At 45.2% G+C, this 15,143-nt stretch overlaps 1 protein-coding gene across 1 annotated transcript in view; it reads left to right on the plus strand.

Moving 5' to 3' along the window:
• Positions 1–430: 430 nt before the first annotated feature.
• Positions 431–15,143, plus strand: part of LOC310775911 (apoptosis-stimulating of p53 protein 2-like) — a gene marked incomplete at both ends in the record, with an annotated part of 49,223 nt that continues 34,510 nt past the window's right edge. Inside the window, 4 exons of the mRNA XM_083636035.1 lie at positions 431–578; positions 2,510–2,623; positions 5,692–5,768; positions 12,850–12,951. Coding sequence (XP_083492161.1) covers positions 431–578; positions 2,510–2,623; positions 5,692–5,768; positions 12,850–12,951 — 441 coding nt within the window. The remainder of the gene's footprint in view (positions 579–2,509; positions 2,624–5,691; positions 5,769–12,849; positions 12,952–15,143) is intronic.

The raw sequence follows: 15,143 nt of genomic DNA on the forward strand, positions 1-15,143 counted from the left end.
CTTTGTAGAAAATACAGAGATATATATGATGCATCGCCATTCTGACTAAAATACCAGGGTCAACCTTATTTCACACGTTTCACACATTGCATTATGGTTTTCTGTTCACTGACAGACCACGAAGTAAGAACAGTTTGAGGCTGGAAAACAAACATTTCCAGACTCTTTTCCTCGGTTTTCCTAGATGAGGGTGAACTTGCAGAACCACATCTATCTGTCTGTTGTTCTCCAGGTGTTCCTCACCATGTCTGTTCTCGCTATTGTTCTTCGGATGTTCCTCATGTGTCTGTTCTCTGACAAGAACAGAATGACAAGATTAAAACTTGAAAAGGACATTTAGTGTGCTGGCTCGTTCTCTCTTCTTACTATTGTGCTTGTGCCAGTTCTCCAGATGTTCCTCACCATGTCTGTTCTCTCTGTTGTTCTCCAGATGTTCCTCACTGTGTACCTCAGCAACAACGACCAGCACGTGAGCGAGGTCCCCGTCACGCCGGAGACGCTGTGTCGAGACGTGCTGGAGCTCTGCAAGGAGCCAGGAGAGGCCGACTGCCACCTGGCCGAGATGTGGAGAGGCTCCGGTCAGTTTACTGTTCACAGCCAGAGAGAAACGCCATCTTTACTTCCCTCCACTTGATGCATTTGTTGGGGCGGGACATAACGCAGACAGGGATCATTCAAAAGTGTGTCGGGGGGGGGGGGCACGGTGGTGCAGTGGTAAGCGCTGTCGCCTCACAGCTAGAAGGTATTGGGTTCTATTCCCACCTGGGACGCTGTGAACGCTGAAGGAATGCGTGCCCGTCCGCATGTCCTCGAGTGCCCACCGCTCGGGTGGGGTCGTCAAAAGGGCCTTTCTGTGTGGAGTTTGCATGTTCTCCTTGTGCCCCCCTGGGGGTTTCCTTCATATAGGAACCCCACACCAAATACATGCAATATCCTGGTTGCTGATGTGGTGCCTCCTCTGGTCGTTAGGGGCGCCTCTTCGGAGGGAGGGGAACTCGTTGGAATAGCGTGATCCTCCCACGTGCTATGTCCTACCGGTGAAGCTTCCTCTGTCAGGTGAAAAGAAGCGGCTGGCTAACTGCCCATGTCTTGGAGGAAGCATGGAGCCAGTTTCAGCTCTCCCCAGATCGGCAGAAGGTGGAGCATCAACCAGGATAAATAAGTAAAGGCAGTGTGGGGGGTGTCTGGGTATTGTAGAGGTAAAAGCACTCACCTACCACCATGGAGACTCTGGTTCACTTCCTGGCAGCGGTACCTCCAGCTTGGTCAGATGTTCCTACAGACACATTTGGTCGTGTCTGCGGGTGGGAAGCTGTTGGGGTATGAGTCCTGCTCGCCACACTAGCGCCTCCTCTGGTCAGTCGGGGCACCTGTTCGGGGCGAGGGGAAGTGGGGGAAATAGCGTTAACCTCCCACACGCTATGTCATGCCAGGTGCCAGGTGAAAAGAAGCGGCTGGCGACTGCACATGTATCAGAGGAAGCATGTGCTAATCTACAACTCTCCCCAGATCAGCAGAGGGGGTGGAGCAACGACCGGGACAGCAGGGGGGAACTGGCCAAGTACAATGTGGGAGAAAATTCAGAAAAAAACTTGAAAGGCTGTTTGATTTGAACGGCGGGTCTGTTTTGTTTTATTTTTTATTTTTATTTTTGTATTATTTTTTTGAGTTTTGGAGATATCGGCTGTAGAGATGTCAGCCTTCTCTCCAATACAATGGAAGTGGATGGCACTCAGCTTGTGCTGCTCAACGTGCCAAAAATACTTTTGAAAAACTCAACAGCAAATGTCTCTTTCCAGAAATCAGCACCTGGTTACTTGAGATAATTCACAGACCTTGTTGTGAGCAGTTTCATGTGGGAACTATTTTCTTAGTAGCTAGCAGCTAGCGGGTGTAGTTCGCTCCCAGTCTTTACATCTCCATCCAGAGGAGCTGATCATGCACACTGTGACGTGTTGGTGAACTGGGCTCAATCTGGATTTGCATGGCTTCAAATAAAGAACATCTAGCCAAAACATTTACATGTCATTTACATCATAGATGACCATGACAAATGCAAAGAGGCTTCCGGCACCCTTGTTAAAGGGATAGTTGGGATTTTTTGATGTGGGGTTGTATGAGGTACTTGTTTTTGTCTAAAATAAATTTTTAAATGTTTCAAAAACTACTTTGACAAATTTGGCAGACACCCTGCAGTACCTCTGCAGACCAACTGGGGGGCCCGGACCCCCTGTTGAAGACCATGGATGAGCTCCAAAACTGGAACTCTGCAGCATTTCCTCATTTTCTTGTACAGATCATTGAAGTACAAAATGACTGAGCTGAACAAAAAGAACAAGAACTCACCTAAACAACAACTGTTTTGGTACTGGTACATACAACATTGAAGTTGATGTCTTTGGAATCTAAAATGGCCTGTGTGTGTGTGTGTGTGTGTGTGTGTGTGTGTGTGTGTGTGTGTGTGTGTGTGTGTGTGTGTGTGTGTGTGTGTGTGTGTCTGACACATCAGAGCGCGTGGTGGGGGAGGGCGAGCGGATGCTGGAGGTACTGCAGGGCTGGGGGCAGCAGAGAGGGGAGGTGCGTTTCCTCCTGCGCCACCAACGAGCTCCGGGCCCAGAGTCCGGTAAGACAGTGGTTCCCAACCATTTTTGTTTTGTGTACCCCTTGAGCTGTTTTGCTGTGCCAATAGTACCCCCTCACTCATGCCAATAGTACCCCTCAGTCATACCAATAGTGTACCCATCACTCATGCCAATAGTACTTCCTCACTCATGTCAATATTACCCCTCAGTCATACCAATAGTACCTGTCAGTCATAGTACCCCCTCACTTATGCCAATGCGTGAGGGCCCCCCCGTCCCACCACCCATATCCACCTAGCCACTCTGCCTACCCACCCCTCGAATCCTGACTCTCTACCACCTTCCTATCCCTAGCTACGACCCGTTTTATCTAGCCCTTGCGATTCCCTAGTGATTGAGTGTCCTGAATTTGCCATCCCCTGACCCCGACCTGCTGGCCCAGCGCCGTGGGACAAATGTGTTATTGCATGCTAGCACCCAAGAACACAAGTGTTTATACCTCTCATCCTCAAAATACACTTAACCTGTATATAGTGTGGATTAACTATTGCGTGAACTTAAATAACACTAGTACATAATATAGCATGTGATTACAGCACAGCAGAAACAATCGACCAAATATGAATATGTGCCGAAGTGACCATCACAAGCGGGATGCGACCCGATACTGAAACAGAGAACTTCCTGCCTCGTCTCAAATTCTGGATGTCTCAAATCGTTTGGACAGCTGAACCAAAACATACCGAGCTCCTCTTACAGATGTGGCACATCTGATCAGTCCCCGGCTCCACTGACGCACGCGCTCACAGCGTCGAGCCTTCTGCTCGGAACCCCGGGGGAGTTTCCCATTCATTTTAGCTGAAACAGTGAAACAGGGTCGTTTGATTTTGCTTCTGCCAGTTAAAAAAAAAAGCTTCTACCCCCCCCCCCCCCCGCTCCCTCGTGCAGGATTGTCATTAGAAACCCATGTTTCACAGCCGAGCTCTGTTCAAACCCACACAGCTTTAGTTTAAATTCTAGTCCAGATGCCTGACATTCTTGTAAATAGACCAAATAAAAAATGTTGACGAGTTGAAATACTTAGGCGTCATTTTGGATCGCACTCTGAGCTTTCAAAAGCACATAAGGAAGATGAGCCAGACACTGAAATATAATCTAGCCAATTTCAGACAAATTAGAAACTCGCTCACCACTGTGGCATCCAAGATCTTTTTAAACGCAATGATTTTTTCTCATTTTTCCTATTGTATATCATGTTGGTCTCAGGCAAATAAGACAACCCTAAAGCCACTTGAGTCACTCCACAAACAAGCCCTGAAAATATTTGACTTTTGAAAATGCAATCATGTACTCCAATATCCGTATGGTATTCAAGATAATACATAATGCTGCTCCCCCACCCCTAAAGACCTTTGTGCAACTCTGCTCTGAGACCAGCAGCAGAACTACAAGGTCGACCTCAAGGGGGCAGTGTAGAGTTCCAAAAAGAGGCTCTGCCTTTGCTCAATCCTGCTTCTCATTTAAAGGATTGGAACAAACTCCCCACTGACCTGAAAGTCTGTACAGATTTGAATACTTTCTCGCGTGAAGTTAAGAAATGGATTATAAATAACCAACAATGCCCACATGCTTTATTACTAATTCGTCTTTCAGAGCTGCATAATGTGATATTTATACACTGTGCAGTGTATATAAATTGTGATTATGTGTGTATGATTTGTGGTGATATGTATAATGAAGATGTGTTGATATCTGTTATGTACCCTGTAGTATTTATTGTATTGTTGTTTGTGCTGGCAACCCTGCCCTGGGACTGCAGATGGAAAATATAAATTTATAATCTGGTACAAAGCATCTTTTTTCTCTGAGATCAATGTTATCTTTTGCACATGGTCCCTGACAAATAAACTTAATAAACTAAACTAAACTATGCCAAAGTTTCCAAAACAACGTCCAAAAAATGTCTCAGGCTGACCTACAGGGAAATGTGTAGAACATGACCACAACATGTGACAGTACAGTACTGCTGAGGGGAATTAATGTGTACGCAGACCCCTAAGAGCCACCTGGAATAGATTTGAGCAGGTAAAACAGACAGCGTCGTAACACAACTTGGTCATGTGGGCGGGGCTACATCAGGTGAATATACTATGGACGGTTTCGACTCGACAACATACACATTCTAAACTTCCCCCAGCTTACTTCCTGTTCCAGTATTTGTTAGTACAATAACTGACAGGAAATAAGATAGCAACACAATTCCGTGAAAACGTCACGAATAACTGAAACTACTTAAGGGGAAATTTGAGGGGGAAAGTGAGTGTGTGAAGGGGTTAAGATTTAAGACCATTTATGGAACCCTAACACACTAACACCCTAACACACTTCAGTTGTTTTGGAGAAAAATTAAGTTGTGCTGGCGACCTCCCTTTGTGTTACAAGGACTAACACATTTCAGATGTTTCATTTGGCATGAGGGGGAGCAGAGGATGACAGCATGTGCATGTTACAGTATATAGATATATATTATATAGAATTTGTAGAAGAGAAGATGCAAAGAGCCATAAAACAAAAGTTCATGGTGTCAACAAAAGAAAACAGGGAGGCCTCTAGTGGCGGGACATGCAAAATGTGAAAAAACAACTCACTACAGTGTTTAATTTCATTGATTGTCAGAAGAGAAGAAGAAGTTAAACAGTTAAATCTGCGTCTGTATTGCATGTTCAAACCTTATTACCATTCCATGATAACAGATGAATAGATCTTCCCAATGAGCTTAGAGAGAGAGAGTTTAGAGTTTAGTAGAGAAACATTTTAATAAATGCATACACAAACTAAAACATTTCAGATGACTGAAATATGACTAAAACTAAATGGCATTTTAGTCAATAGACGATGACTAAAACTAAAGGCGGAGGGGGTTGTGCGTTGCGCACGGAGCGCGCTAGAAACGAGCACGCGAGCTGCGCAGAGCGTGTGAAGCAAGAAATGGGCACGTGAAGCACGCAATATAATAATACACACACGCACACTCTTTTCCAGTGAAACATATTAATATTATCATAAATATAAGTTTGTTTGTTTGTTTGTTTGTTTTTTTGCTGTCCAGGGGGATCCAGAGCTGCAGATCAGATGGTCAAGCGGAACCAGGTGAAGGGATCTGTGGAGCGATGCGTGGAGAACGGGGTGAGAGCTGATTGATTGATTGATTGATTGATTGATTGATTGAAGACTTTATTGACAATGACCACATATATACATGTCATACATACATACATAGGCCCACCATTATCAAAAGGATGAACGCAATAAAGTTGACAGCTTTGCGGTCCGTTAGGAACGTGTCTGAGTGGAAGATGTACTGGTGAGTGGATGCCTGGGTGCGTGTAAGTGTGTAATAGTAGAGGTGCATGGTGAAAGTGCACTTGTCAGAGCCTGTGGGTTTATTGACTTGGGGCCCTATCTTCGCAACGGCGGTAATTTTGGGTTAGTTAATTGTGGGCGTTTCGGGCCGCTGCGCTTCACGTCATCTCGGTGCAAACCTCCATAGGTGTGTTTATGCCCATATTAACAGGATTCACAAGGTGAGATCACTCCCCTTAAAAGCCACAGCGTCACCGCCATCACGTCTGTGACAGGCAGCAGCTTCTTTCTTGCTCAGTGCAAGCAGAGTGAGGTAAAGGTAAAGGTAAAGTCCCACTGATTGTCACACAATGTGTGAAATTTGTTCTCCGCATTTGACCCATCCCCTGGGGGAGCGGTGAGCAGCAGCATGCGCCGCGCTCGGGAATCACATGGTGATTTACCCCCCAATTCCAACCCTTTGATGCTGAGTGCCAAGCAGGGAGGCAAATGGGTCCCATTTTTATAGTCTTTGGTATGACTCGGCCGGGGATCGAACTCACGACCTCCCAGTCTCAGGGCGGACACTCAGACCACAAGGCCACTGAGCTGGGCTCTGAGTGACAGAGTGAGAGAGAGAGAGAGAAAAGAGAGAGAGGGAGAAAAGAGAGAGGGAGAGTCAGAGAGAGAAAGAGGGCGAGAGAGAAAAGATAGCCTAGATGGGGAGAGCGAGAGAGAGAGGGAGAGATTGAGAGAGAGAGAGATGTGAGGCTGTCATGCATAGAAATCAAATAACGTGTTCATGCCCACCTGTGAATCACCTGTGTATTATTGCCATTTCAGACGCTGAAAAAGGGCTGCTGCCCAAACGTCTGTGTGGTAATAAAAGTATTCAACTTGGAGTGCTGTCCTCCTTTCTTGATGGCTGTCATGAATAGTTCTCTTCTCAACGGTCCTAAAAAATCTAATCCGACCCAGCCCAACCCACTTGAGACGCGGACCGAGCTCAACTCGCCTGCCGTTGTCACATAATCTCAGCCCGACCAAAACAAACAGTTATTAGACCTAGTAGGACATTATAAAAAAGCGTGCAATTATGCTGCTGCGGCTCAAATAATGGGAACCGTATGTGTGTGTTACTGCCATAAATGTTTTTCAGCTTTCATGCTGTTATATGGACGGACGTATGCTTATCCCTTTTCGGCTCTCTCTCCTGCATCTCCGCTGTGGGGCTGAATGAGTGATACTGCTCTATTTGAAGTTGAATTTCGTTCCACCAGCACACATTTTATTAATCAGCTATTTTTTATTCGTTTCTATTAATATATGTACATTGAATCCCACCAATTTAGTCCGTCATTTTTCCCTTGTGCACATAAAGACACATGCTTCCGTCACTGTCTGCTTAATGGCGAGAGCAGCTGTAGGCTACTCGTGACAAAACCAGACGTTGAATTTTCAACAGTTAACTTTTGCAGTAGCTAGGCCTAGGTTACTGGCTATTACTAGTAGGTGAGGCAGTTAAAGTTGATCTGGGTAGTAACATTATAGGCCGACAGTATGCTCCGTGTCTCCCTCTCTCTCCCCGACGAGGGAAGTGGAGAGGTCTATTGCAGTGCTATTAAACGTGGCCTAATGGTTGGAAAAGATCAACATTTGCTTTTTATTTTCTCCTACCCTTTCTCCTTTCCCTTTCTATAGTTGAAAATCAACGTGTCATTCTGAGGAGAGAAGAGTGTGTGCAGGCGCGAGGTGTTGGAGAGTGACATCCATGCCGTGCGTAAATGTATCCAAGCAAAGATTTCCTGCACTGCGCACGGAGAATACTGTCTGCACTCGGGCATACGCCTGGCGTAGTGGTGTTTTTTGCGCTAATACCAGCTATTTGGTGGCGTTAAAATTGAGAGCACCCAAAGCCCCTTTTTTTTAACACATTGCGCCGGAACGCCTATTTTGGAACGGGCAAAGCCCAAACCTCTGTTTACGCTCTGAACATATCGACGGTATCTTCGCCAGAGTGCAAAATGACACTTGCGGGAGGGAGATGATAGAGGCCCACGCCTCCACCTGTGTCTGCGCTTAGATCCCAGCGCAAAACTGGATGGTGGAGGCAGACGATAGCTTAAGACGCTGGGAAGATAGCAATAAGAGGCGGCGCAAACGTCAGCGCAAACGATAGCGCCGTACGAAGATAGGGCCCAATGTCTGCTGGTAGACTTCCAAAGTACTGCTGCTGAATAATGACGTATGAATCGCTTGCACCTAGCTGGAACTATGTGGGTAGGGCTCCCTCTAGTGCCGTGACCATGTATGTCACTGACCTTGGTAAAGTATTTGCAGAGGTATTTTGGTACAACATTGTTGATGATCCTGTGCACCATGCACAGTGATCTGTGCTACTCTTTCTTGTAATGCTGTTGAAATGAGACTGTAGAAGTCCTCGGATGCAGTTGTAAAATGAGTCTGTATTTTGTCTGTAGCCTATTGTTCAGTGACTTAGAGATACGGTGTACCAGGAGGAACAAGCGTAATCGAAGTGACATTGGAATCAGCGCTCCCGCTTGAATTTCCAAGGCTGACCTGTTAATAAAAGTTAAAATTCTAGCTAGGAATTTAAGGATGTATTCACACCTATCTCTTTTGGAGCAGTTCTTCCAAAACAGAGAGCGTTTTCCCCCTTGGTGCGGTTCGTTTGGGGGAGTGTGAACACAGCAATCGCACTCGGATGCGGGACAAAACAAGTGGACCGAGATCGCCAAGAAAGGGTGGTCTCGGTCCGCTTTAAACAAACCCTGGTGCGGTTCGTTTGTGGTGAGAACGTGATCCGACCTCGATCCGCCACGACTGCAGGAACCCATGCGCATTTTTGGATAAAACAGCTGCCGTAGTCAGCTGCGCTGTGCGTAATGGCCAGAAGAACGAGCATTTTTATCGTTTAAAAACAACATCTTCATTCAGATCTTACCCTGCTAGCCGGGCGCTCCTAGATTCAGATCCTGTTTTGGCGACTTGTGAAATCATCACATCACATCACATCACATCAGCAGTTTGAACTCGATCAACTTATCTGGTCTCCATTAAATAAATGAAATCCAACCGATTTTCTGTTTCTAACCCTTCCTCCTACCCTAACCTTACCCCTAAAATCTCAGAACGTTAACATTTTACAATTTTCGAGCCGAATTGTAACATAGCAACGTTGGTCCAAAACGTTGCTATTTTACAATTTTCTGTGAGACTGTTGGGTAATCAGAGCCAGCCAATTCTTTGTGATAACTTTCTCCCTCTCTCTCCTGATCCGTCCCTCTTTCTTTCTTTCTTTCTCTCTCTCTCTCTCTCTCTCCTCGCATGGGCACGCCCGACATAGCCTACAATGTAGGTCTAACAAAACGCATTCTTATAATCATATAAAATCTCTGGGAATTATGTTTTCCATCCGGAGAGGCTATTAGCCTACCGGAGTGTCTCCTGGCCAATCCAGGAGGCTTGGCAATACTATTTGGACCACTTGATTTGTGGCTGTGTGAACACAAACGAACCAAGGCACAAATGCAACAATTGTATCAATTAAGTACCTCAATCGGAACAAAGCAAACGACCCAGAGGTATGAATACACCCTAATCCTCTTGTTAACCTTTGGGGCTCCCCTTTGTGCCATGCTCTCCCCTGATAAAGTGTTATCCAGAACACAGCCCAGGTAAGTGACCTCCTCCTTTGCTGATACCTCAACGTCACCCACCGCTATTCTGAACCCAGGGGACCTCTCAATGGCGGAACCAAAAATAATTGCTTCAGTCTTACCTGAGTGAAGTGATAACTTGTTATCTACCAGCCAGTGACTGATCTTACGTGTTCTTTCAACCTCCCCTTTGTCTTGATGGGAAACCAGAAGAGCAGCATCGTCCGCAAAAAGAAACAAATTACAACCACAGGCCGATTTCATGTCATTGACATATAAAAGAAATAAAAGTGGACCTAAAATACTCCCTTGAGGCACCCCACACATTGGCTGGAGTGGAGGGGATATGGTGCCATTAACGTCAACCACTTGTTTCCTACACGTCAGGTATGACTCCACCCACCTTAATGTAGCCCTGTTAAAACCCATAGCCTTAAGTTTAAATAAAAGTATCTCGTAATTCACGGTATCAAAGGCTTTTTGTAAATCTAATAAAACCATGACACAATATTTCCCTTTGTCCACCTCTGTTCTAATTTGGTCTGTCAGATACAGTAGACGTGTCTGTGGAGTGAGTCTGAAGCTCATACAGAAGGTTGTTTGATGACAGGTATTCGTTGATTAGATCAAATATGATCTTTTCCATTACCGTTGACACTGTGATAAGGATCGAGACAAGGACGATAGTTCCCTGGGTCTAGTTTATTACCTTTTTTATAGAGAGGTATAACTCTTGCTAATTTAAGATAATGTGGAAAATGTCCTTGGCTGATGGACATATTCAAAAGGAAAGTTAAACGGGGAGCGATGGTCTCTGCTGCATCCCTCAGGAATCTGGCGGGAATCTTGTCCTGTGACTGTCCCGTTGCCTTAGCAGGGTTGAGGGCCCTACGTTTTTTCAGTACCGTGTCCTCTGACACTCTTGAAAAGGAAAAGGTATCTGCCAGGATACCTTTTTGCCTGTAAAACCGCCCCACCTGTCTTTCTCTGTACGTATCAGTTGGGCTGGGCAATTTATTTACTAGTGTATTTGCTATGGTATTGAATAATTTATTTAAACAATTAGCTACATTAATATTACCTGTAATCAGCGCGCCTCCTATGTCTAGATTCATATTTTTTGCTTTTGTCGTAAGCCTCTTTCCGTACCCCGTTTGTTTCAAACACTTCCACAATTGTTGTGGATTTTACTTATTTTCTGTTATTTTATCATTGATGTATTTTGCCTTGGCTTTCTTTATCAAGTCTAGTTACCTCATTTCTAAGCATTTTAAACTCCTTTTATGTCTGCTCCTCCCTATGCTTACTGAATTTTATAAAGGTATCATTTCTGGATTTTATAGCTCCAAGTATTTCTGAGCTCATCCAAGGCTCCGATCTGATTTTAGCTCTTATAGTTTTTTCTGGTGCACTGTCGTCCACTGCTGATAGAAATAAAGATTTAAAATGACCCCAGGCTTTATCTACATTCCCACAGTTTAAGACGAGTGAGCAGTCCATGTACTTAAACTACCTTTCAGTACCTCACTGTTATAATTCTTTATTGATCTTAACCTGACAGTGTTGTGGTCATCAAGTGCTGCCCTCACCACTCTGTGTGTGCAGAAGATAATTGAATGGTCGCTGAGTCTACAGTGAATTACCCCACTGTTGGAGATTTTAGACATTAGTGCCAGGTCTATGGTGGAATGAGAGGAACTTGTTATCCGTGTGGGTTTATTTATTAGCTGTTTGAAGTTAAATTTAGAGCAAAGGTTGTGGAAGGCCTTGTACATGGAGTGGTCACGTCTTGAGACGTCAGTGTTAAAATCACCCAGAAGTATCACCTCCCCAGCCACAAACTCATTGTGTCTGGAGCACAACTCCTCCAGCATAGTGAAAAACTCACTCTGATCTGGAGGACGATAGCATACTCATTGGCCCATTGCTTCTAATTTATCCTCATTAAGATCTATTCTTAAATTAAAACAATATCTGCTCTAATAAAAATACACACACCCCCACCCCTCATTTTCAATTTCTATGTCTACGTCTGAAATAGTAGAATCCAGCCAGGACTCTGAGATACAAATTATTCCTGCCTTGCTACTATGCACAAGCTGCCTTATTTGATGAATTTTAGGGAGTAGACTTCTCACATGAATATGGATTATGTGTAATCCTTTTGATTTACAAACGTCTATAATCTCCGCATTAATGTACTGGCTTGCCTCCTCCTCTGCGGCTGGACCTGATGTCGTCGGCTCGGGCCTGCAGGGAGTCCGTTGATGTCCGTTGTTTGGCCCGGCATTCGTTGTTCTGCTGTGCCGCCTGGACTGTTGTGGAGGGCCGCGCGTCTCCTCTACTGCACGTCTGCTCGCTGACTGCACGGACCCAGTGAGAGTCCGCTGTAGGTCGTCACTTCTGCTTGGCCTTCGCTGCTCTGCTTCGCCGCCTGGCCCTCTGTGGAGCCCCGCAAATCTCCTCTGCTGCTCGGCCCGGTGCCATCGGCTCGGACCCGCAGGAAGTCCGCTGATGGCCGATTTGATCGGCGCTCGCTGTTCTGCTGCTCCGTCTGGCCCGCTGTGCTGGGCCGCGTATCTCCTCCTCGCGCGGCCAGTCGCTGTCGGTGTCGTTATGGACCCACCGGGACTCCCAGCTCCACAGGAGGTCGTCCTCATGGTCTCAGTTCTGTGTCAGAGTTCACATGTGACCACATTTACACCTGGAGCAGGGTCAAAGTTCATGTGTGACCACATTTACACCTGGAGTAGGTTCAAAGTTCACTCGTGACCAATAACAAAAATGTATGTTAAATTCAATAGTACCCCCTCAACTCATGCCAATAGTACCTCCTCACTCATGCCAATAGTACCCCTCACTCATGCCAATAGTACCCCCGGCAGCAGAAATCAAATGACTGATGTGAATAAAAGCGGTAACTTTAGACAGTCCTTCAGTAACAGACTCATATCCAACACAGACTTTGATTCTGACTTGAGTGAAGTCAGTTTGTGGGGAGTCACTCATGCCAATAGTACCCCTCACTCATCCGGTCCTCCATATGCTGATATTGTATGCTAATAGTGGGGATAATACAGTACATGCTTTGAATTCCTTAGTTTGAGCTATGCAGTGTTCTAAGCAGACCGGATGGCATCCAGCAGATGATAGAATGCTGATCCATAAGACTTGAGACTTGACTTGGACTTGCAAAAATGACTTATGAGCATGTCAGTAGGTGAAGGTGTGTGTGTGTGTTGCAGGTTTGGGCTCCTCATTTGGACGTGACGCTGACTGACCTGCAGGACCTGGCAACCCGGCAGCAGCAGCAGATCAATGCCCAGCAGCAGCTGCTGGCCTCCAAGGTACTGTAGGCCTACAACACACTGAGTCCAATACACTCAATACAAGGTAGGCCTACAACACACTGAGTCCAATACACTCAATACAAGGTAGGCCTACAACACACTGAGTCCAATACCCTCAATACAAGGTAGACCTACAACACACTGAGTCCAATACACTCAATACAAGGTAGACCTACAACACACTGAGTCCAATACACTCAATACAAGGTAGACCTACAACACACTGAGTCCAATACACTCAATACAAGGTAGGCCTACAATACACTGAGTCCAATACACTCAATACAAGGTAGGCCTACAACACACTGAGTCCAATACCCTCAATACAAGGTAGCCTACAACACACTGAGTCCAATACACTCAATACAAGGTAGGCCTACAATACACTGAGTCCAATACACTCAATACAAGGTAGGCCTACAACACACTGAGTCCAATACCCTCAATACAAAGTAGCCTACAACACACTGCGTCCAATACACTCAATACAAGTAGGCCTACAATACACTGAGTCCAATACACTCAATACAAGGTAGTCTACAACACACTGAGTCCAATACCCTCAATACAAGGTAGGCTACAACACACTGAGTCCAATACACTCAATACAAGGTAGGGCTACAGCATACTGAGTCCAATACACTCAATACAAGGTAGGCCTACAACACACTGAGTCCAATACACTCAATACAAGGTAGGCCTACAACACACTGAGTCCAATACACTCAATACAAGGTAGGCTACAACACACTGAGTCCAATACACTCAATACAAGGTAGGCCTACAACATACTGAGTCCAATACACTCAATACAAGGTAGGCCTACAACACACTGAGTCCAATACACTCAATACAAGGTAGGCATACAACACACTGAGTCCAATACACTCAATACAAGGTAGCCTACAACACACTGAGTCCAATACACTCAATACATTTAGCCTACAACACACCGAGTCCAATACACTCAATACAAGGTAGCCTACAACACACTGAGTCCAATACACTCAATACAAGGTAGGCCTACAACACACTGAGTCCAATACCATCAATACAAGGTAGGCCTAAACACAATGAGTCCAATACACTCAATACAAGGTAGCCTACAACACACTGAGTCCAATACACTCAATACAAGGTAGGCCTACAATACACTGAGTCCAATACACTCCATACAAGGTAGGCCTACAACACACTGAGTCCAATACCCTCAATACAAGGTAGTCTACAACACACTGAGTCCAATACACTCAATACAAGGTAGGCCTACAATACACTGAGTCCAATACACTCAATACAAGGTAGGCTACAACACACTGAGTCCAATACCCACAATACAAGGTAGGCTACAACACACTGAGTCCAATACACTCAATACAAGGTAGGCCTACAACACACTGAGTCCAATACACTCAATACAAGGTAGGCCTACAACACACTGAGTCCAATACACTCAATACAAGGTAGGCTACAACACACTGAGTCCAATACCCTCAATACAAGGTAGGCTACAACACACTGAGTCCAATACACTCAATACAAGGTAGGCCTACAACATACTGAGTCCAATACACTCAATACAAGGTAGACCTACAACACACTGAGTCCAATACACTCAATACAAGGTAGGCCTACAACACACTGAGTCCAATACACTCAATACAAGGTAGCCTACAACACACTGAGTCCAATACACTCAATACATTTAGCCTACAACACATTGAGTCCAATACACTCAATACAAGGTAGCCTACAACACACTGAGTCCAATACACTCAATACAAGGTAGGCCTACAACACACTGAGTCCAATACCATCAATACAAGGTAGGCCTAAAACACAATGAGTCCAATACACTCAATACAAGGTAGGCCTACAACACACTGAGTCCAATACACTCAATACAAGGTAGCCTACAACACACTGAGTCCAATACACTCAATACAAGGTAGCCTACAACACACTGAGTCCAATACACTCAATACAAGGTAGGCCTACAACACACTGAGTCCAATACCATCAATACAAGCAAGGTAGGCCTAAAACACAATGAGTCCAATACACTCAATACAAGGTAGGCCTACAACACACTGAGTCCAATACACTCAATACAAGGTAGGCCTACAACACACTGAGTCCAATACACTCAATACAAGGTAGCCTACAACACACTGAGTCCAATACACTCA

The sequence above is a fragment of the Poromitra crassiceps genome (assembly GCF_964638095.1).
Source record: "Poromitra crassiceps genome assembly, chromosome: 4".
Taxonomy (NCBI): Eukaryota; Metazoa; Chordata; class Actinopteri; order Beryciformes; family Melamphaidae; genus Poromitra; species Poromitra crassiceps.